Genomic DNA, 21276 nt, shown 5'->3' with positions numbered 1-21276 from the left:
ATCAGGGAAGGGGTGGCAAACTTGTCCCTGTTGGGTCAGGGTCCTTTACAGTTCCCTACAGATCAGAAAGAGTTTGTTTCCTTATTGTATGAAATGTGAGGAGTCCTCATATACACAGTTTGGGGGATGTACACAACACAAGGCACAGAACGAGACTGTGAAGCTACACAGGGCTGTGATAAATATGGCTGCCGGAACCTCATTTAACCCTCTGTCTCAGGCCTGTTCCCCCCTTTTTGGAATAAGAGGCAATGACACTCGGAAGTCCATTTATCAGGAAGTGCTCCTTCCCTTCCTTCAATTTTAGGGACATAATTTATTGACTTCCCTTTCTCTCATTTTTGCTATACACTTGCTACTGTACTGCAGTGTGGAAATTTGTTTGTTTGTATACCGTCCCATACCTGCAGGTCTCAAGGTTTTTCACAGGGTAAAATCACGCTATAAGAACACAGAATTAGCAGGACCAGAGTTGAAAGGATGCCTGCTTCTGTGTGCCGGGGCAGAGGGGATGAGGGGAGTGTGCAGAGCTACCTGCCAAGTTCTTACATTCTTGCTTTGAGTTCGCATCAATGAAATTCACCCCCTGATTTAACACTGATGATGTTTCCTTGTTCTGATCCAGATTATAGGACAGGCCCGTGCTTCACTTTGGTAACCAATCAGATGTGCCAGGGGCAGCTCAGCGGGATAGTCTGCACAAAGACCCTCTGCTGTGCGACTGTCGGGAGAGCGTGGGGCCACCCCTGTGAAATGTGTCCAGCTCAGCCTCATCCTTGTCGCCGGGGCTTCATTCCAAACATACGGACAGGAGCCTGTCAAGGTACGGTACAGTAGGAGCTGCTGAAATTTTTATTAACAGAATGATTGCAACCGGGCTTTATCTGCTGTCTGAAATTGTAGAGAGAGCCATGGAAAGGAGTGTCAGATATATTCGTTAAAGCATCTACGGAGTGCTGGATGCTCTTGTAAATTGCAAAGGCATTTGTAAAACCTGCAAGAGAGAGAGGCAGGGATCTTACTGAATTTCTTTGGTGCCGAAAGGTTCTTTCATAAGGAAAGTAGCTCCATTCTGCAATGCTACAGGAAGATTGAACAGATTTTGGCGATAGCATAGCCACAATAAAATTGTTTATTTTAACATTTTGCAACCGGAACTCGTTGATATTTCTCTGTAGAGAGATTCCTCTAATATGGGACGGCTCTTAGGTTGCGCTGTTTATAACAGCTTGCTATGTATTTTAAGTAATATAGTAAATAAACCTAAGTTGGTTATGTCCATTAACTTCAGCAGGTCTACTCTGAGTAATGCTTAGTTGAATACCACTCCATCAAGATAATTCTTTCTTTATTCTTTAGCATGCCTCACAACCACAAGCCCTTACACTGCTTTTGGCTTTTATTGTTATACATATACAGCTGTATAAATTCTTTTATTGTCTGGATGTCTGGCAGGAAGCAGGTGAAAGTTAAAAGGGACAGTTGCTATACACTAAATTGGTGTGGATTTTATATTTCCAGGACTGGATCTTTGGGAGGATTTGTTTTAGACCATTCTCTAAAATATTGTCTAATGAGGTACAGTAGTTAGTGGGTCTAGAAGAGATAAAGATTAACCAAAGTAGTATCAGATTTATAATCTAAAGATTCCCATTATGAACTGAATGCAGTCTATTGTTTTAGAAAATTTGGATATGGTTTAGCAAAAAACTAAGCCCTTTTTCTTATCTTTAAACAGCTGGGGCTGCTCTATAAACTGCAGAAACAACTTCCATACAATTTGTGTGGTTATGTTCTAACCTTTCATTGTCCTAAACTAGCATATTCTCCTGTCTAATGGCCCCTGTCTAATAGCAGTAAACAGTCATGGCTTCCCACAAAGAATCATGAGAATCCCATCACAGAGCTACAATATTCAGAGTTCCCAGGAAAAAAAAGATTGACTGTTAAATCTCTCTAAGAATTGTAGGCCTGTGAGGAGCTCATCAGGATTCTTGGTGGAGGTCTTGACTGTGTAAAGTGGTATGATACTCTTTCAAGGTTAGGTTCCCCTAACACAGCTCAGCACCCTTTACGAACTACAGTACGCAGTATTCTTTCAGGGTGCTTAAATTGGCATGATAATGCTATAAATGTTTAGTGCAGATAGGGCCAAAAGTCTAGCATATTGAGAACATTGCCCAGTCAATAATTGCCGTGTCCTGAAATAGCCAACGACGCCATTTACTTATGGAGCCAATCTTCATGTGAAAAAAATTAAATGGAATATACACAAACAGCAATTTTAATTGGGAGTTATATAACCACATTGTATTTATGTATGCATAGTCAGCATGGAAGCGACAATCAGGAGTAGAGTTTTGTGCCCTGGTTTTGTGGAGAAACTGGCCATGCACCATTAACAGTTGGATGACATTATCCATACAGGTACTTTTTGTACCTGAGGACAAAACGTTAAGTATGAACTGGCTCTATAATTAAGGATGACATTGGGTTTTACTTTTCTTTATATGCTTGATGGAATACTGACCATAGGATGCTAAGCAAGGGGCCTAGCCTCATATATTTTGTACCCCATGTAGTTTGATGGTATAAACTTAAATACGACAATGGCCGAAATTTCTTTGTGTTACTTTTTAAAATAGAAAGTACTTAGGGAGACTGTACTAAATTAATCTTAAAAAAAAAAACAAACTTAATAATTTCCAAATAAGTTGGACTTTCTTCCAGTCAAGAAACCTTACAAGATGATGTGGGAACAGTGAATTTGTTTTTAATTTTTGTGTGGTCAAATTGTTAACAGTTCTTTTTGTGTGTGTGGTTTTTCTCCCCCACCCCTTTTGCATGATAGATGTGGATGAGTGCCAAGCTATCCCTGGAATCTGTCAAGGGGGAAATTGCATTAATACCGTTGGATCTTTTGAGTGCAAGTGCCCAGCTGGACACAAGTTTAATGAAGTGACACAGAAATGTGATGGTAAGTCCTTTCAGAACCTTCGTTTGAAAATAAGGGGAAATGTTTTCACATTTGAAGCAAACAGTATTTCAAATATTTCTTCACACAAGTATGCAAATATAAATTACACAAAGGGCATTTCAGTATTATCTCTCTCTCTGCATAAAATCTGTTTCATTTCTAGCCTTTCATGACACTTCCATTTCCCCACCAGTATTTTTATGTGAGTGGCTGGGGAAACCCAGCCAAATGGGTGGGGTATAAATACAACCACCACAACCACAACATCTAGACTAGTATAACTGTGGCAGTAGGTCAGAATTAAATGAAAAGGGAACATATTTTGACAATATTTTGATTTATAACTATGTGAAAGGTTGAAACAGGAGAAAGCTATGCTGAAGCTTTTTGTATCCCCATTGCTCTGCCCATATTGCACTTTATCCTTGGACATTATTGTACATAAAGGAAGGGCCATGCAAATGATACTTTCTTTGCCTTCTCTTGCCCACTCCGAATCACATAAATTTAGGTAAAAAAGTAAAGGACCTCTGGACAGTTGAGTCCAGTCAAAGGCAACAATGGGGTTGCAGCACTCATCTCGCTTTCAGGCAGAGGGAGCCGGTGTTTGTCCACAGACAGCTTTCTGGGTCATGTGGCCAGCAGGACTAAACTGCTTCTGGCGCAGTGGAACACTGTGACAAGTGCCAGAGTGCACAGAAATCTCATTAACCTTCCCAGCACAGCAGTGCCTATTTATCTACTTGCACTGGCGTGCTTTCGAACTGCTAGCTTGGCAGAACCTGGGACAGATCAACGGGAGCTCACCCCGTTGCACGAATTCGAATTGCCAACCTTCTGATCGCCAGGCCCAAGAGGCTCAGTGGTTTAGACCACAGCGCCACCCATGTCCACATAAATACGCATGCATATTATCAGACAGTATCTCTCTTATTTCAATCAATCCCCTTCTTTCCTCTCTGAAAACCCACAGATCTTACTTTACTCCTCCATCGCAATAAAGTAACATTTTGCATGGGCTGTGCTTCGTAGCTTATTTAACATCATAGCTCATTCAGCAGTGTACATGTGTTTCAATGGATTTATTTAGAAGAAGGAAGGAAAGTATTCCCTTTGGTAAATTATTCATGAAGAATTATTCAATGGGAACTATACATAAGTAAAGCATAAACCCTTGTAATATCACACAGCTCATCCTGAATGTAAGACCCCTTTAAGACTCTGCAAATTGGGTGCCATATAACAGAGGAAATATAAATCTAGGTATAATAATAATATTTATAGAACAACTCCTTTGTCATTTTTATTTTATCTTATGTAAACCAATTTGCAAAGAATTTGCTCCAGACAAATGCGGTTTTCATTCTGTCTGCCAGTGCTGTTGGCAAAAAGGCAGCCAATGGTAGAAGTTGCAACTTCTCAAACACAGGAATCACTGGTAGTGTTTCTAGAGTTAAATTCAGTGACATCTTGATTCAAAAACCAGTTAAACTGGATTATGTGGAATTGAGATACCGCAATTTAGCCCCATTGGTTTAAATCTGTTTAAATCTAGATTCTCTAATGGGTTGTGTATAGGACTGTCAGGATTTGGAGAGGAAGGGTGGATCTAGACACAGGTTAGAAACGGAATAAATAAGTCAGAAATTAAATCGTTACAACAACAAAAAAGCCTATGTAAAAATCCACATAAACTCCTTTTTGCCCTCTGGCACCATCTGGTGTTGGGATGTTTATAACGCATTCAAAACGTATGATTGTGACGAATGTAGCCTCAGTGGGATGCTAAACTTGGATCTTCCTTAAAACATTCACGCTTACAAAACTGTAATCCTGCATGCCACAAAGTGTGTATACAGTGCTGCAGTTATATTTAAGGTCTCATAGGCTGGATAATATAGGGGAGAACCCACCACTTTTGATAGGTACATGATGTAGCAGAACATCAGCTGGAATGAATGGATGTTCTGTTTGAAAACCCTTATTAAGATGTTGGTATGCTGGGACAACAATGAAGAGTCATTCCAATAAGGCGCCTTATACCTGTCTTGCTCAGTACTCCATTCATAAGTTTAGCAGATAGAAGTGTAGTTTGAGAAGATGTTGAACTTTTCTTTTGCACCCCTTTAAAAGCTTGTTGATCTTATAGGAGCATAAAGACTAATGTTAAGTCAGTGCAAGTGCAATTGAAGACATGGATGCTTTATCCTCAATACCTGAATTGTGGGGAGAGGGGGGAAGACAGAGAGAACTGTGATGAAGCCTGTAACTGCCATACCATGCTTCCTTCCAGTTTTACCCAAATCATGCTTTTCCTCTAGCCTTCCAAAATCAGGACCTTAAGGACTCTCACAAAAGTTAAAGGGACTGGGGGCTTGACCACATGGGACTTTACTATGTGTTTGCAGTTTTTTGTCATGTGGACTATGCAAATTAAATAAGAATACAATTACTTTCAAGCAACACCAATTGTGAGGGTTTCCCCTCTATAATTTCATGTTAAGCCAATATGGGCATAATCTGACAATTTAGGGGGAATCGGGCTCCAAACTGATCTACTCAGGGTCACAGATTATTTGTTCAGTGGCTAGATCAGTTGTCACTTTCTGCTAGTCTCATGGCCACTACTTTCTCAGTAGTACTTTCATTTCTGTTCTTGGCTGTGTTCATAACTATTTATGGTGCACTCCTGAATGGAACTTATCTATCTATCTATCTATCTATCTATCTATCTATCTATCATCTATCTATCTATCTATCTATCTATCTATCTATCTATCTATCATCTCTATCTATCTATCTATCTATCTATCTATCTATCTATCTATCTATCTATATCTCCCACAGATTTGCAAAAACCAGAAAACTGCACAAGCAAACCGCATTAAAAACAGTGTGCTGAGAGTTTATAACTCACTGACTGTGTGCTTTTGTGCACTTCCTGGGTGGGGAATTTTTTTTTAAATGCAGGCCACACCAGCACCTATTTGCGCATATGCCCTGTCTTTACTTACCTGGCACAAGAGAATCAACAAATTAGAAAACAGGGACAAGCACAAAAGGGAACACCTGTTAGTATGAATGCGAAAAATCAAAGTTGCTCCTCATATATTAAATCAATTATGTGCAGGTTTTGGACTACTCCAGTCTAATTTGAATGGGGGAGGGAGGAGTGTATTATCAACTAAGTAATACAGTGGTGCCTCGCAAGATGAAAAGAATCCGTTCCGCGAGTCTCTTTGTCTTGCGGTTTTTTCGTCTTGCGAAGCAAGCCCATTAGCGTCTTAGCGGATTAGCGCTATTAGCGGCTTAGCGGATCAGCTGTTAAGCGGCTTAGCAGCTTAGAAAAAGGGGGGGGGGAGGAAGAAAAACCCGCAGAAACTTGCAAGACATTTTTGTCTTGCGAAGCAAGCCCATAGGAAATTCATTTTGCGAAGCACCTCCAAAACGGAAAACCCTTTCGTCTAGCGGGTTTTCCGTCTTGCGAGGCATTCGTCTTGCGGGGCACCACTGTACTGAAATGTGAACAAGCCCTGGATCTCATCTGCTCTTGCATGGCCCAAACCCTCCCAGGAAATGGAATAAAGACACATGAAATAGTATTTTTGGTTAATGGGTGAAAAAGGCCACAACTTTGTTGGTTACAGAATGTGAGATGTATTGGTTTAGGTATTGGAAACCACACGACTATATCTGACTCCTGCCTGTCTGCAGGAGTCTTGGAAGGGTTAACCACCGGTAGAGGGAGCCCTGCTAATTCACATCAACTAGGGACTCCCCCAGGGTCACTGCTAGGGGTCGTGCCATGGCCCTAGCGCTCCCGTCTGCGGCTTCGGACAGAGACCACGCCCCCTGGATTCCTTTAATGGAATACCCTTGAATTAGGAGGGATAGGTGATTGCTACTACCTCCCCTCCCTTTCAACCTAATACTCCAATGCCTAACCACCAAACCTTACAAAGTTGTGACAATTTGCTACGAGGTAGGCAAAAAAAACCAAATGGCCGGTGCCAATTTGCCAAGTGGAAAAATTCCTACCAGGCCCCTTGGACAACCAAGGTGACCAACCGAGGTCCATAGCAAGGTCAAGAAATAAAAGAGCCTAACCTAAGGGAGGGAGGGCGGGAGAACTGGCCGAGCAGGGAGAAAAACAGGGGCGAGTCCTTGGCCGTGGGCAGTTTAAATAGCCCGCGCCATGCCCCCGGACCGTCCGAATTGGATGGCCTAAGGGTGATGTGGCTGAGGACCATTCAATGGCGCTGGGGCAATCCTGCCCTGGACACTTGGGGAGGGCTTGCTTCCAGCTCTCAATGACATTTCCCCAGGAACGGGAAATAGCTTTCCTGTAATTTGAATGCTGTGCATCCGAGCACAAAACACAGGCTGGTTCCATTTTGAACGAGGTGCTCATTGGCTCTCCCTGTTGCCTTTGACTCTTCAAATGTGTTGCTTCACTGGTAGTATTTACCAGAAGCTTATGGTATTGAATTCCTGACGGCTAACCTCTGCTGACCTTGACACTATTATTATTTGCCTCTGATTTGGACAATCCGCTATAACAATTGACCTTAGTTCACCAATGGCTGTGCACATATGGAGGCAAGATCACTTGCTGCTTTCTTCCTAAGTGCAGTGCTGGGTGGATTTCGGCTCCTCAGACAGATTCTAACCCTCTAGGTGTTCCTAAAATCTCAGCAACTAAAATAGGAATCCAGTGCAGCAACTTAATTTTTTGGTATGAACTGAGTCCTGATTCATTGAGGCATGGGGGGGGGGGGTAGTTGCAAATGGATTAGATTCAAGTATTTTCTGACTCAAGTTCCCTACTGTTTATCTTCAAGCTAGTGTTCCCTCTGTTTACAGAGGGTCTGGTCTTATTGAAAGCAAAATCTCCAGGTTTTATTTTAAGGCTGAGCCTAACCCAAACAGCCTTTCACTGTTTATAGTGCTGTTGACATTAATATAAATACCATTGTCATCAGTTTAAGCACTTTGGTTTCATTGAGGTAACGGCAAATATGGCTGATGACTTTCCAGACATTAGCAATAGGAGACAAAAAGTAAGCCCATTAAAAACATTATGTGCTTTTTTTAAAAAGAGACTGAAATCTATCTTGTGTATTGTCTGCAGCACTGTGGTTACTCCCATGACATGACGACTCTCTTGCTCAGGGCTTGATTCCTAGAAAAAGAAAACTATTAGATTTATCGACAACTGTTAGGAAATGCTACCCTCTGATCTGGTAAATCCCCCTCACCTCAATTCATGATCTGTGAAGTCTCTCTTTTTACTCACAGGTGAAGAAAATATGCTTAGCATTTGTTCAGACCATGGATCTACACACATAAAAAACAATAACAATTAAGTTAAACGCATTGTAAATGTCATACAGGGAAATCCCATTGGTGAAAGATGGGACTCCATAGCGCCACCTGGTGTCATAGTGTTATGATGCATGTAAAGTGCTTTATCTTTACAAATGTAGCTGAGTCCCATGTTTGCCTATTCTTCTGGGTTGAACCCTGGCACAAATTAAGCCTAGTTCAACTGCTGCTGCGAATATGTGAAGTACAGTGGTACCTCAGGTTAAGTACTTAATTCGTTCCGGAGGCCCGTTCTTAACCTGAAACTGTTCTTAACCTGAAGCGCTACTTTAGCTAATGGGGCCTCCTGCTGCTGCCATGCCGCTGGAGCACGATTTCTGTTCTCATCCTGAAGCAAAGTTCTTAACCCGAGGTACTATTTCTGGGTTAGTGGAGTCTGTAACCTGAAGCGTATGTAACCTGAAGCATATGTAACCCGAGGTACCACTGTATTCAGAAAGTGTGAGTGATGTGATGTGAACATAAGGGCTCTTCTGAATCAGACCAAAACCTGCATCTAGCCTAGAGTCCCATTTCCACCCCACCCCTGACCTCCCATAGCCCATCATATGCTTTCAGGAAGCCTTTAAGAAGGGCATGAGGTCAATAATAGTGGTATTCAGTTGTGCCCTGCTTCTGGAGGCAAGCTCACCATCAGCACTTGTCATAATTGGTCTCATTTAGGCATAAGGTTAAAACCCTTTTTGTTCACCCCAGGCATTTGGAATGTAAACTGAGCTTCTTTTGCTAACTATGCTTAATCTCCTTTCCGACTGTTTCAGCAACCTTGGCAATAACTTGCAACCTTTGTTATTATCAACATACATTAAGAAATTAGGAATTGAAAGCAAAGATTGTTGAATTTGGAATTTCTTTATTTTATGCCTGGTATTATGGTCAAGGGACATGAGGTTTTGTAGGATCCACATGTTTTCTCACATGATGCAGCTATTTCCCAATGTGTGGAGCTAGTTTTCATAGCTATAGATTTAATTGATGTGACTATAAATATCAAGAGTCATCAATATTCTCATCCGTACAATTCTCAATAAAGTTGCTGTTTTGATGGTATTGTTCTAACGTGATTGAACCTTCTTCTTCTTTTTCTTTTTAAAAACCTGTAGATATCGATGAGTGCAATACCATTCCTGGAATCTGTGATGGGGGAGAATGTTCCAACACAGTTAGCAGTTACTTTTGCAAATGCCCTTCTGGATATTATACATCCCCAGATGGCTCCAGGTGTATAGGTGAGTCAAAAAATAAAAATGCAAATGTAGACATGGTAGATATGGAAATGCAACGGAAAAATCTGTGAAAAGAATTACATGGAACCAAACTTATTTGAATGGTTCGAAAGATCTGCTTTGTGAACAGATCTAATGGGCTAGAAGATCTTTATTTTAATTTTAAATGAAAGGTTAGAAGACTGAATTTTTTTCCGTGTACCTAACCCCATTGGGGTACCCAATGGGAGCCTTCACAAAATGGCTGTGCATATTTATTAGTATCCCTCCCCATTTTTACATGCTGCAAGATTTGGGCCAGGATTTTGGTTATCGTGCTTCCTTCTTGTAGTCCCCCCTCCTCTAAATGCACATAGAAGTGAACAGAGGAATTGGCAGATTTTTTTTCTTTTTTTAATATGTGATGCCCATTGACCTTCAATTCTGAATCCAAAAATCATGTCCCCAAACAGCTGGAGACCCAAGTTTAGGAAACTCTTCTCTAAAAATTATGGGATTTTCCACAACGCTCCAGAGTAGACTTGGGGATGTCGTGGGGAGTGCATGAGAGAACGAAGTCCTGCTGTAGTAGCAGTAATCCTAGTGTTCACAAAATTATTTTGTTGAACATTGCCCTATCATTTAAAGTGTTTCCTGGAATGTTATCATCTGACTTCCCACTGTAATTTTCACATATTTAGAATGTGACCCATTTTTTTATTTTTAAAAAATTCTTCAGATATTTTAGTTATCATCCTACAACAGGTAGAAACCTCACTACTGTAATGGAAGTGCCATCCAGGGATGTCCGAAAAATTCTCCAAATTCACATTTATGTGTTAATTTGGAGGTGGCCCAGTACCTCAAAAATCCACCCTGGAATTAACAGCCACTACATCAGTTTATGTGGCAAATCAATGGCTGTGTTTTTGGTTTCATAAAGAGTTGTTTTTTATTTAGAACATAGTAATGTAGTGTAAATTATGCTGAAGCTATTGCTTCCAAAGGACATCTCTGACTATTAGCTATTATGGCAACAAATCGCCTGTTCTTGGCCAGCTCTAGTTATGCAAAGGTCCATTATCCCAAGGAATGGGAATGTGTCAGGCTGTCTACTTCACAAAAGAAACTGGTTTAACCCATCCTCCTCTTTTTAAGGAGTAATTATTAAAACAGGCACTGCTTGAAGATTGTTCCTTAAGTAATGGAAGTGTAATGGAGACAGCTAAAAGTTAGAGGGATGAACGGCAAAAAAAAGCACAATAAATATTGCTTCTGGGTGGGGGGAGCCGACCCAGCAAAATCCTACTTATACATTCAACATGGGACAAGGGAGGGGAGAGAACCAGTCTATGCACAGGATAGTGAGGATGTGATTCCCATAACTGTAGTGCTACTTATGTTCAACCCATTTGTTCCTGAAATAAAGAGCCTTGAGTTTCACAAGCATGTTGATACTATTCAAAAGCATATGCATTTTTAAAAGTTCACATAGTCATACATAGCAGCCGGTATGAATAAGGATGCATACTCATGCATTAGTTTTGGCTGTCTTACACTGGGGTATACTAACAGACATAATATGAGGAGGAAGAGAAGAGAAGTATTCATGGGAGGAGAAGGCAGGAAGTAATAACCACTCCCTTTAGAAAAAAAGAAGGGATTATAACAATCCCTCTCTTGTGACTTAATATCTTTTTTTTGTTAAGTCTGGACAGTTTCTCTCTCTCTCTGTGTGTGTCTGTTTGAAATATGATATGCACACAATCCCAAATGCAAACTCTGCATAGCACTCCATGTGAAATGGGTTCATTCGAGGGGAATAGGCAGAGCAAAACGGACATGGAATTAGAACCAATGTTGTAAAACATACTTTCCCCTTAGAAATCTGGAATGGATTTAATTTGGGAGGTGATTCATTTGGGATTTTTTAAAAAAAATACGTCGAAGGCTGCTTTCAGTGGTGTAGTTTAGACATCACTGAGACTGTTATAACTTATTTTCTTTGCTGATTTCCCTAAGTAAAATTTAATATATTTTATACCATGAAAATTTGCTCTTCAATCTATGATATAAAATATGCACATTTTTCTGTTACTAACATTGGAGGCTGTTGATGTTTGGATTTCTAGACCACAGAAATAGAACTGCTATAGTCAAAATTCTGTTGTTGTAGGTCCCGCTCAACCACATTGCACTATTGTTTATCTATAGTTCTGAAAATGTAGCACAACCTTCTGTAAGGTAATTAGGGATGGATGGATCTGTCCATTTCAGTTCTCTCAGTTTCTCATTTTTCCAAACTTAAATTTCTGCAATAAATAGCAGTAATAAAGAAATCCTCATGAAAATTCATCAGAGGTATAGTTTGAATTTCTGCTGCTTAAGCACATTTTTGTATGCAGTTTTTGACTAAAGTACACCTTTTTGCAAGCAATTTCTTCTTAAAATTCCTTATCTTCACTAATACATCCATTTTTATGCTCACTTTCTCCTAATATAATGCATTTTTATAAACATTATTTTGTTGGAGAGCTCCACTGCAAAATTCAGAGAAGTGCTAATTTCAAAGGATGGCTGTGTTTTGGTTCTTGTATTGTTTCAGAAATTGTGAATTAGGTAAGTTGGCCTTTAAATGTGAACTGAATTGCATTTCTACCCCATTCTTGAAGGTCAGGCTAGCAGTTTCATGGGGCTATGCAAACTCTTTCCTGCCCAAAAGTCCAATCCCATTGGGTATACCTTGGTGACTGTGTACTCCTTCCTAGTCTATGTTTTATACACCAGCAATACTATTTTTTTATAGTATTCATTGAAGCCCCTTACTTTAAAGCAAGAGTGGGGAATGTAGCCCTTGAAGTTTTGTTTGACCGAGGACATCATTCCTGACCATTAGCTGTGCTGGCTGGGGCTGAAAAGAGTTGGTGTCCAACAACATCTGGAGGGCCACAGGTTTCCCATCCCTTCTTTAAATGAAGCATTGGACATATTTGGTCTGTCTCTCTGTTCCTTTCTTTCCCTTCCACATTCAGCGCAATTGCAGGAACAACTCAATTAGTTACTTAGAACAGAGGTCGGCAAACTTTTTTTGGAGAGGGCCAGTTCACCGTCCCCCAGACCTAGTGGCGGGCTGGATTGCATGAGCGGGAGGGAAAGACAACCATATGTCAGGAGTGCTCTGATGGTGTTTCCTGCTTGGCAGGGGGTTGGACTCGATGGCCCTTGTGGTCTCTTCCAACTCTATGATTCTATGATTGTATGAAAGTACGCAGTGAAGGGGACTTCTCTCTCTCCCCCTCTGTCCCCCAGTCCCTCCCCCTGCCTATCTCCTCCACCGCTCTGTTTGCAGTTGGGAGCTGGCGGTAGCGGCTCTCCTTTTCGGACCAGCTTTCCCGGGTGCCAGGCGCAGGGCCAGCACCTACCCCACAGCGCGGCCATGGGGAGAGGCTGGCAGGCAGATGGCAAGGCTTCCTATCAAAGCCCAGCCCCCTTCCTCTGCAGGGCAGGGAGAAATTAGGAAGAGGGAAGGAGGAGATACCGACACCGCGGTGAGGGAGGGAGGGGGGAAATTGCAAAAAATGGTGCCCCCCAAAATGGGGGGGGGGGAGGCGATTGCACCAATCCAAGTGGTGATTGCAGAACCATTTGGGGGCCAGATCCAGAGGGCAATTGGGCTGGATCCGGCCCATGGGCCTTCGTTTGCTGACCCCTGATTTAGAACATCCATTGAAGAAGTGCATGAGCTGAGAGGTTCTCCCAGAATCCTTTGCAATGTTGCTGATAATTCTGGACACTGTTCTCAGATCATATAAGGCTATGTACAAATGAAGAAGATTGTGTCCCCGCCCCCAGCATTGTCTATGATATTGCAGAGGATTCTGAGATGCAATTCTCTGCATACTTTACCCGCTTAGGGCAGCAACATGTATTGGTCAAGCTTCAGCTCTAACATCAAATCAGTATGTTTTAATTGCACTCACTGGGCCCCTGCAATATGAACTCTTACAGATTTAAAACTTGGTTTCATTTCTACCTACATCTCCAGATTGAAAGTATTTTAATTTAATGATTGGGTGTTTTAAGTGATGATAAGGAGCAGAGTGAAAGTGGTAATCCAGGCCCTAAGCTATTATTAACTTTCAACATTATTTTCAAGACAAAACGTGCTACATGCAGAACACTATTAATTATCCACAGACAGTTTGGATTTGCAATATAAAAATGATGCTAGCCAAAACACATGGAACTGGGCGAAATAGCTAGTCTGGAATTAGTTTCAGTATGATGCTAGCAGCAGTTTTCACAAGATAATACTGATATATTTATTGCACTTTCTGTGCCTGTAATTCAGCTGCAATGCTCATGTTGGCTTAGATGCATGTTAGATTTAAAAATGGCTCTCTTCCTTTTCCTGTTCCACACTGGCAAGATTCTCAGCTGATAAGTCCCTTCCAAATGGCCCCCCTAGCATCCTTTTTTGTTTTTTTGTTTGGCGGGGGTGGGCAGAGGGGAAAACCATTCTCCCTGAAAGAACCTTGGAAAAATCTCCTTCCTGGACCAAATTGAGGTGGTGTGATAGAGGCATAAATGCCTATAGTGTACAGTGGTTCCCCGTGTTATGTACTTAATCTGTTCCGGAGGTCCATTTGTAACCCGAAACCGCTCATAACACTAATGGTACTTCCCGCTGCTGCCGCACTGGCAGTGCGCGACTTCCGCTCGCATCCCGGGGCAAAGGTTGCAACCGGAAGCGTCTACTTTCCGGGTTAGTGGAGCTCATAACCTGAAGCATACGTAAGGGGGACGGTACATAACACGAGGTACCACTGTACACTTAATACTTATTTGGAGAAGTGTAAAATCTGATGGATACCGTCATCTTTCCTCTCCCCAATCTCCGAGGGCAAAATTTTTGAAAGTTTTGCTGTAACGTTCAATCAACTTACTAATCCCTGAAGGCTGTCACCTGAGGAAGTTTCTTCACTTTCCTGCATGGCATAGTAAAGAGATTGAAGGTACATTCTTTCACCTTTGGTGGACATGCCCAAAGATTAAGACCTTCTGGGAGATGATCTGTAATGAAATGAAAAAGGTATTTAAATATGCCTTCCAGAAGAAACCAGAGGCCTTTCTCTTGGGCATGGTCGGCCAATTGGTGCGAAAGGAGGATAGAACTTTTTTATGTACACCACAACAGCAGCAAGAATACTCATTGCAAAGTATTGGAAAACACAAGATTTACCCACCCGGGAAGAATGGCAGATGAAGGTGATGGAATACATGGAACTGGCTGAGATGACTGGCAGAATCCGGGACCAAGGAGAAGAGTCGGTGGAAGAAGATTGGAAAAAATTTAAAGTTTATCTTCAAAAATATTGTAAAATTAAGGATTGCTAGAAAGATGTTGGGAAAAGAAAATTATGTGGTTTTGGCAGAAATGACATAAAGGATTAAGTAAAAATGAATTGGTGAAAGAGAGAACGTAAAACTACAGTATATTAAGACAAAGTATTAAGATAAAAACAAGGTTGGAAGGATTTGCTGAAATAACAATTTGAATTAGAATACAAAAATGGGAGGTGTGAGGAGGTCAAGGAAATAAGTAAAGGAAAGAAAGCTATGTAAAGATTTGATTTGTTCTTTTTTAATGGATTGTAATTTTTCTGTTTTTTTATTTTTATTTTTTCTCTTTTTTCTTTTTGTAACCTTTAAAATTTGAATAAATATGATTTAAATACTTTCCTGCATGGCATAGCTGGCCCTGCTGTCCTGTTGTACTTGATAAGAGTGATCCCCTTGCATCTGGTGCCTCTGCCACAGTTTAGTGAGAGGGAGGGTGGCCTGGCCTAAGACATGCATAGTTGTGTTGCTTCTTTAGAGCAATGTGCCTGATAAGTGTCAGGGAACTGCCATCGGCTCAGGGGTGGGGTGGGGAGGCGGATGGATTACAGAGAGCCCCCAAAGATCGTGGGAAGCAGGACTTCCTCAGCGGAAGAAGGAAGCCACGCCTCTAGTGGGGAGGAGCTGCAGGGCTCAGAGGATGCAAGTCGGTGCCAGGACACCTGGCCTGAGCAAAGCGGGGAGGAGGAGGGAGGTCCCCCTTTACCCACGCCTTCCTTGCGCAGTAGGCTTTTGCGCAGAGAGGGGAGGTCAAGAGACTACTCTGCTGGGGACGATTTAAGGACCGCCCACTCTCAGATTCTGCTAGTGAATGAGCAAGACGTGGAATAGAGGCGCTCTGCATTGTAAAGGTTTTTTAGCACCAATAATAAAGCTTTAGAACAGACCAGTGAGGCACCTTGCCTGATTGCTCTCGAGCAACCACCTGATAGCCATAACAGCAAGCTACGGATTTTCCTTCTAGAAAAAGAAAGAAAATGTCTAGCTTCATTTCCAGGAACCACTCTGACTTCCTGGCATTAATTCTATTCTCGTTCATGGCTGTCTGCCAGAGTTGAGCCCCAGCATCTTCCCTCCAACCTTAAAAAATAAAATAAAAACCAGAGTACTGAATGGCATTCACTGGTATTCTTGTGAGGTTCTTAAGAACCTTCAAGACAGGTAGCATTTTGCATCTCACAGAAGGGCAGCTTTTAAGCATTCTATGGTGGCTGCGGTGGTTGCATTGCAATATTTTAAAAATCATATCCTCCTCTCACTTTCATATCTTTCTTATTCTATTGTTGCTGGGGAGACATTGATAGGGGTTGCCAGCTCATTTACTGGTCCTTACTCTTAAGCAGGGTTCCCCAAACTTGGGTCTCCATCTGTTTTTGGACTACAATTCCCATCATCCCTTGCCACTGGTCCTGCTAGCTAGGGATGATGGGAGTTTGTTGATAGGAGTGGGATTGTTTAAGGCTGTTTATTTGTTTACAATACTACTCACAGGTCCAGCTGCATGGTTATTTGACTCTGTGGTGTGTATAGTGAGGTTTAGGCACTAATTCCTCATGTTTGGATAAGTGAATTTTCATACAGCAAGTGTTAGGTTAGCTAGAACTGCTTGTATTTGGTGTTGAAAGAGATGTATTCTTTATAAACTGATGTAGTCTTCTAAAAAGCTGAAAGATGTGCCCGTTTCTTCCCCTATAACAGATGTACGTCCAGGATACTGCTTTTCTTCTCTCATCAATGGCCGCTGTGGTAACCAGCTCCAGCAGGTGTTGACCAAAACACAGTGCTGTTGCGACACTGGACGGTGCTGGTCTCCTGGCGCAACCAGTGCCCCGGAAATGTGTCCCATTCGAGCAACTGGTATGGAACCCATCATATGCCAAGCATGTAGCTCTTCAGAATTTTTGCACTGAAGACTCTGTGGAAATCTTATGGGAATAATTATAACTTTGAATGAATGGCATTTTAATGACTGAAGATTGCTCAGGCCTTCTCAAGTGGTTGAGGAAATATTTTTTGGGAAGCTCTTTTTTAGGGTTGCCAACTCTCATGAGAGAATGAATTTTCTCTGTGATAGTTGAGTTGCCTACTTTAAATTGCAAAGTAGCCAATATAGCTTGGTTATTGTTACTGGTAGCAGTGCTACGTGAAATCAAAACTCAGCCATCCAAGTGGTCTGCCTGACAGAGAAGTATTTAAGTGAGAATGGCAAATCAGTGAATTTAAGGAGCTCAAGAAGTACCCCCAAAAAATTGGGGGGATGAAATACTACCTCCTCACATCACTGCCTATGGCAGCTTTGTGAGCTGATTTTGTTTGGGCAAACAGCATGGGGGAAAGGGTGAAAAAAGCAAAAGCCCTGATGGAATTCCTGCTCCCCTCACCATGTTGTTTTGAAGTAAAGAAGTTCCTTTCTTTGTTTATTTATTTATTTATTTATTTACTGGGCTTTTTTTTAAATATATCATATTCCTATCCCATTATGTTCTCAAGCGGCCTGCAATTCATGATACAAAACCTCAATAAATATACCATAATGCAAGCCACACTAAGACTACAAGGGCATTCAAAGGTGTGTTTTCAGTGGCTCCTCCTCAGTTAGATTCATAGAGTTGGAAGGGACAAAATAAAAAATATCATTCAGTCCATCCCCCTGTCAATGCAAGAAATCCATAGCATCTTTGATAGGTGGCCAGCCCATTTCTGTTTAAAAAGCTCTAGTTGAAGGAAAATCCTTCTGGTCTGTTTCACTTTTGAACAGCTCCTGCTGTCATGGAGTTATTAAGGTTTTATTGAAATTCATTGTGTTCAGACATAGGATCACAGAATCATAGTTGGAAGGGACCTTGAGGGTCATCTAGCTCAACCTCCTGTAATGCAGGACTCTCAACTAAATCATCTATGAAAGATTGTCATTCAACCTCTGCTTAAAAACCTCAAGTGAAAGAGGGAGTCAATTCCACTGTCAGAAAGTTCTTCCTGAAGTTCACCTGGAATCTCCTTCCTTGTAACTTGAAGCCATTGCTTCAGGTCCTACCTTCTGGAGCCAGAGAGAACAAGCATTCTCTCCCTTCCATGTGACAGTCCTTTAGATATAATAATAATAATAATAATAATAATAATAATAATAATAATATCTTTATTGTCATTGCCCCCTCTCAGGGACAACGAAATTTACTTGGCTGCTCCATCCACCCAGATATGTGAAGATGGCCATCATATCTCCCCACAGTCTCCTCTTTTCCAGGCTAAACATACCTAACTCCCTCACCTGTTCCTCATAAGGCTTGGTTTCCAGGCCCTTTATCGACATACCTGTTTTCTGCAATTTTTGAAAGAAATTGTATATAAATTGTTCACATTTCCCCTGAAACATACCTTTTTGTATGCTTTTTCACCTAAGATGGGCATTTTGTATGCTTTTGTATACGCCTCCTGAACGGAATGCACAATATGTACACTTTCCCTCATGAAATATGCTTCTTAAAATGCATTTTTTGAACTGAAAGCACATCACAAAATTCAGAGGTGCACAATCCGAAAGATAATTGCACACCACTGTGTGTATTAGTCCTGGAAATATGAATTAGATTGGTTCATTTTGGACAGCCAGTTGAGTGAAATTCTCCTTTAGCAAGAAAAGACACATGACTCATGCCCAGGGCCCTGCACAAACTTAACAGATGGTTTTACTTAGCCCTACTTAATTCATTAAGGACTGCTTGACAACTGTATTTCATAAGCACCATTGTAAATCCCAAACTGGCTGTAAAGTCACTTTTCATTTGATAACACGGTGTTTTCTTTTAGAGGAGTTCCGCAAGTTATGTGTGTATGCCAGCCTGTTGCCTGCGAGACCAGATGTCCCTGGTGGGCCTGTTTTTCCTCCTGTCTATCCACCTGTGTATCCTCCTCATCCAGTTTACCCACCACCAGATGCTGTTGTGCCATCTCGTAGACCAGTACCAGGTAAAAATGAAACAGAAACCTTTATTTATTTATTTATTTATTTATTTATTTATTTATTTATTTATTTGCATTTGTCTGCCTGCAGTGATGTATTTCCTTGTCCTTTGCATCAGAAAAAGTCCCAGGTGCCTACTTATCCAAGGTGTTAACCATTAGATGGTGGCAACCTAAGATTTTGAATAATTGCTTTCCCTTTGTACCTGCACAGGGCTGGTCCCTAGAACTTTAATGTTTTCACTCAGTCCCTGATACTGTGCTTAGGAATTTGAAATATTTTAAGATATCCCACCTCCATACAATCTTCCTCTGCCTCTTTTGGGGTTTGTTGAGAAACCAAGGAGACTTTGATGACTGAGGTTAAGGCAGAAAACTTTGGTGGAATGACCATGGCTCAAAGGCCATGTGTTTATGGGATTCAATGCAGCTCAATGTGTTTCATCTGGAAGAAATGTAATTTACCCTGCCATCCTCTAATGTAACATGTTGCAAATAAATCATTCACTGTGAGAATGACAGAGTTCAAGTTGTGGTGAAAAGGGTGCTGTATACATTTGCCGAAGGAAAAGCAACTGTTTTTCTTTAATGAGCATTCACACCTTCCTTTGTGGGTGCCCTTTGTGGGCCCACACACAGCACCTTGGGCTATGTGGGACCCACCAGCTGGTTGGGCTGGCCTGCCTCCCTGTGCTAGTCATTGGAGGTTCCCGCCAAACCTCAGTTAGCCAATCAGCACTGCAGGGAGGTGGAGCCAGTTGCTTAAATAGGAGGTGGAGTTAAATAGGAGGTGTTATCCTGTTGAGTGCTTGCATTAGTAAAGGGCAATGCATTGCATTAGTGAAAAATATACACAAATTGTAACTGCTGGTGCATGTAGATTTAAATTAAAATTAATATACTTGGCACATAAATTGTGTAGGATTTTAAGTTTTTGTTTTTGTTTTAACTTTCTAGATACTATATCACTTAATGTCACTGGTATTAATGTATGCCAGAGATATCAAAATCTCTGCCTTAATGGTCGCTGTGTCCCAACTCCTGGAGGAAGTTATCGCTGTGAATGTAAGAAAGGATTTGAACTGGACATTAGAGGAGAGTGCATTGGTATGTGATTTTTTTTTTTTGTCCTTTCTATAGTGTCAAAAATAGCATTTTGCTAAAATATCTTTCCCCTTTGCATTCATGAAAATGTTGTTCGTTGATATTTAAAAACAGAAATTATTGACTAGTTCTGTATGCCATATCATGAACTTGTCCATATTTCCCCATTTCATTTAAATAGTTTTAGGAGGTTGTGTGTTCACCCTCTCAAAGGCAGTAGCGCACAAAACCCTCTACAATCTCTTTTAGTACATATGAAGCTAGGACGTGAAACTGGAAAATGCCTGCTCAGAAATGTGTGAATCCATATCCTTTTCTGTGGGGGTTAGATATAGGTCTGGAAGGGACATTTGGGAAGGTTGCGTAAAAGAAAACAGTGTGCTTTGAGGCATGCTTTGAAAGTTTATCTGGATAAACCTTAATTCACTTAAGAAGGAAAAACTAGTATACTTTCCAAATGTGGCATATGGAATTTTCCAGTGGGAATGCTGCATAACATAGAATTATATTGCCGATGAAAAAAAGAGTTCTTAAAGTTCGAGTATTGCATAGCAAAGTTTATTATTTTATTTTCTAAAAAGTTGTTTAGCATACGTAAAACAAACTTTCGAAAGAAAATTCCAGACCTGAATACTTGCCTGACGAAAGCTTACTAAACGTACTCTCTGTATCTTTCAGATGTTGACGAGTGTGAGAGAAATCCTTGTATTGGTGGAGACTGTTCAAATACGCCAGGATCCTACGTATGTCAGTGCCGTGCTGGATATCAAAGCACCCTGATGAGGACAGAATGCCGAGGTAGAGATACCATAGATATATCAAGGCGGGAAATGGTTCGCTATTCTTTTGTAGTCGTTTGCTGCTTTCCCCAAATTTCCATTTAGATGTTACTTTTCAACTATACAATGTCCAAAGCAACATAATCAACCACAGAGGACTGCCATCTCAGAATCTAGGAGGCAAGCCAGATTCAGGAGCACTTCCAAGCTGCAAACCTTCTATTTCGAGGGCACTTCATTTAAGTCGGATAGATGCACAATTAGTTGGGTCCCTCATCCTCCATAATCAACTCCATCTCTGTATTGAGTTTGTTTATTCACTCTCATCTAGTCCACACCAGGTACTCAGTGACTTAACTGCTACACCTGGGTCAACTGAATTATCAGTTTGCATACTGGTGACACTTGAACCCAAATCCCTGGACTTCTCCTCTCTGCAGTTTAATGTAGATGTTACACAAGTGCA

General features: G+C 41.2%; 1 protein-coding gene across 3 annotated transcripts in view; it reads left to right on the top strand.

The window, feature by feature from the left end:
- Positions 1-21276, top strand: part of FBN1 (fibrillin 1) — a 215608-nt gene that overhangs the window by 77311 nt on the left and 117021 nt on the right. For all 3 annotated transcript variants that reach the window (XM_079953094.1, XM_079953095.1, XM_079953096.1), the window contains 7 exons: positions 626-823; positions 2852-2977; positions 9466-9591; positions 16666-16824; positions 18775-18933; positions 19885-20034; positions 20710-20829. In XM_079953094.1, the coding sequence (XP_079809220.1) occupies positions 626-823; positions 2852-2977; positions 9466-9591; positions 16666-16824; positions 18775-18933; positions 19885-20034; positions 20710-20829 (1038 nt within the window). The remainder of the gene's footprint in view (positions 1-625; positions 824-2851; positions 2978-9465; positions 9592-16665; positions 16825-18774; positions 18934-19884; positions 20035-20709; positions 20830-21276) is intronic.

Source organism: Podarcis cretensis, assembly GCF_951804945.1.
Source record: "Podarcis cretensis genome assembly, chromosome: 14".
Classification (NCBI taxonomy): domain Eukaryota; kingdom Metazoa; phylum Chordata; class Lepidosauria; order Squamata; family Lacertidae; genus Podarcis; species Podarcis cretensis.
This window is presented reverse-complemented; position numbering and strand designations above follow the sequence as displayed.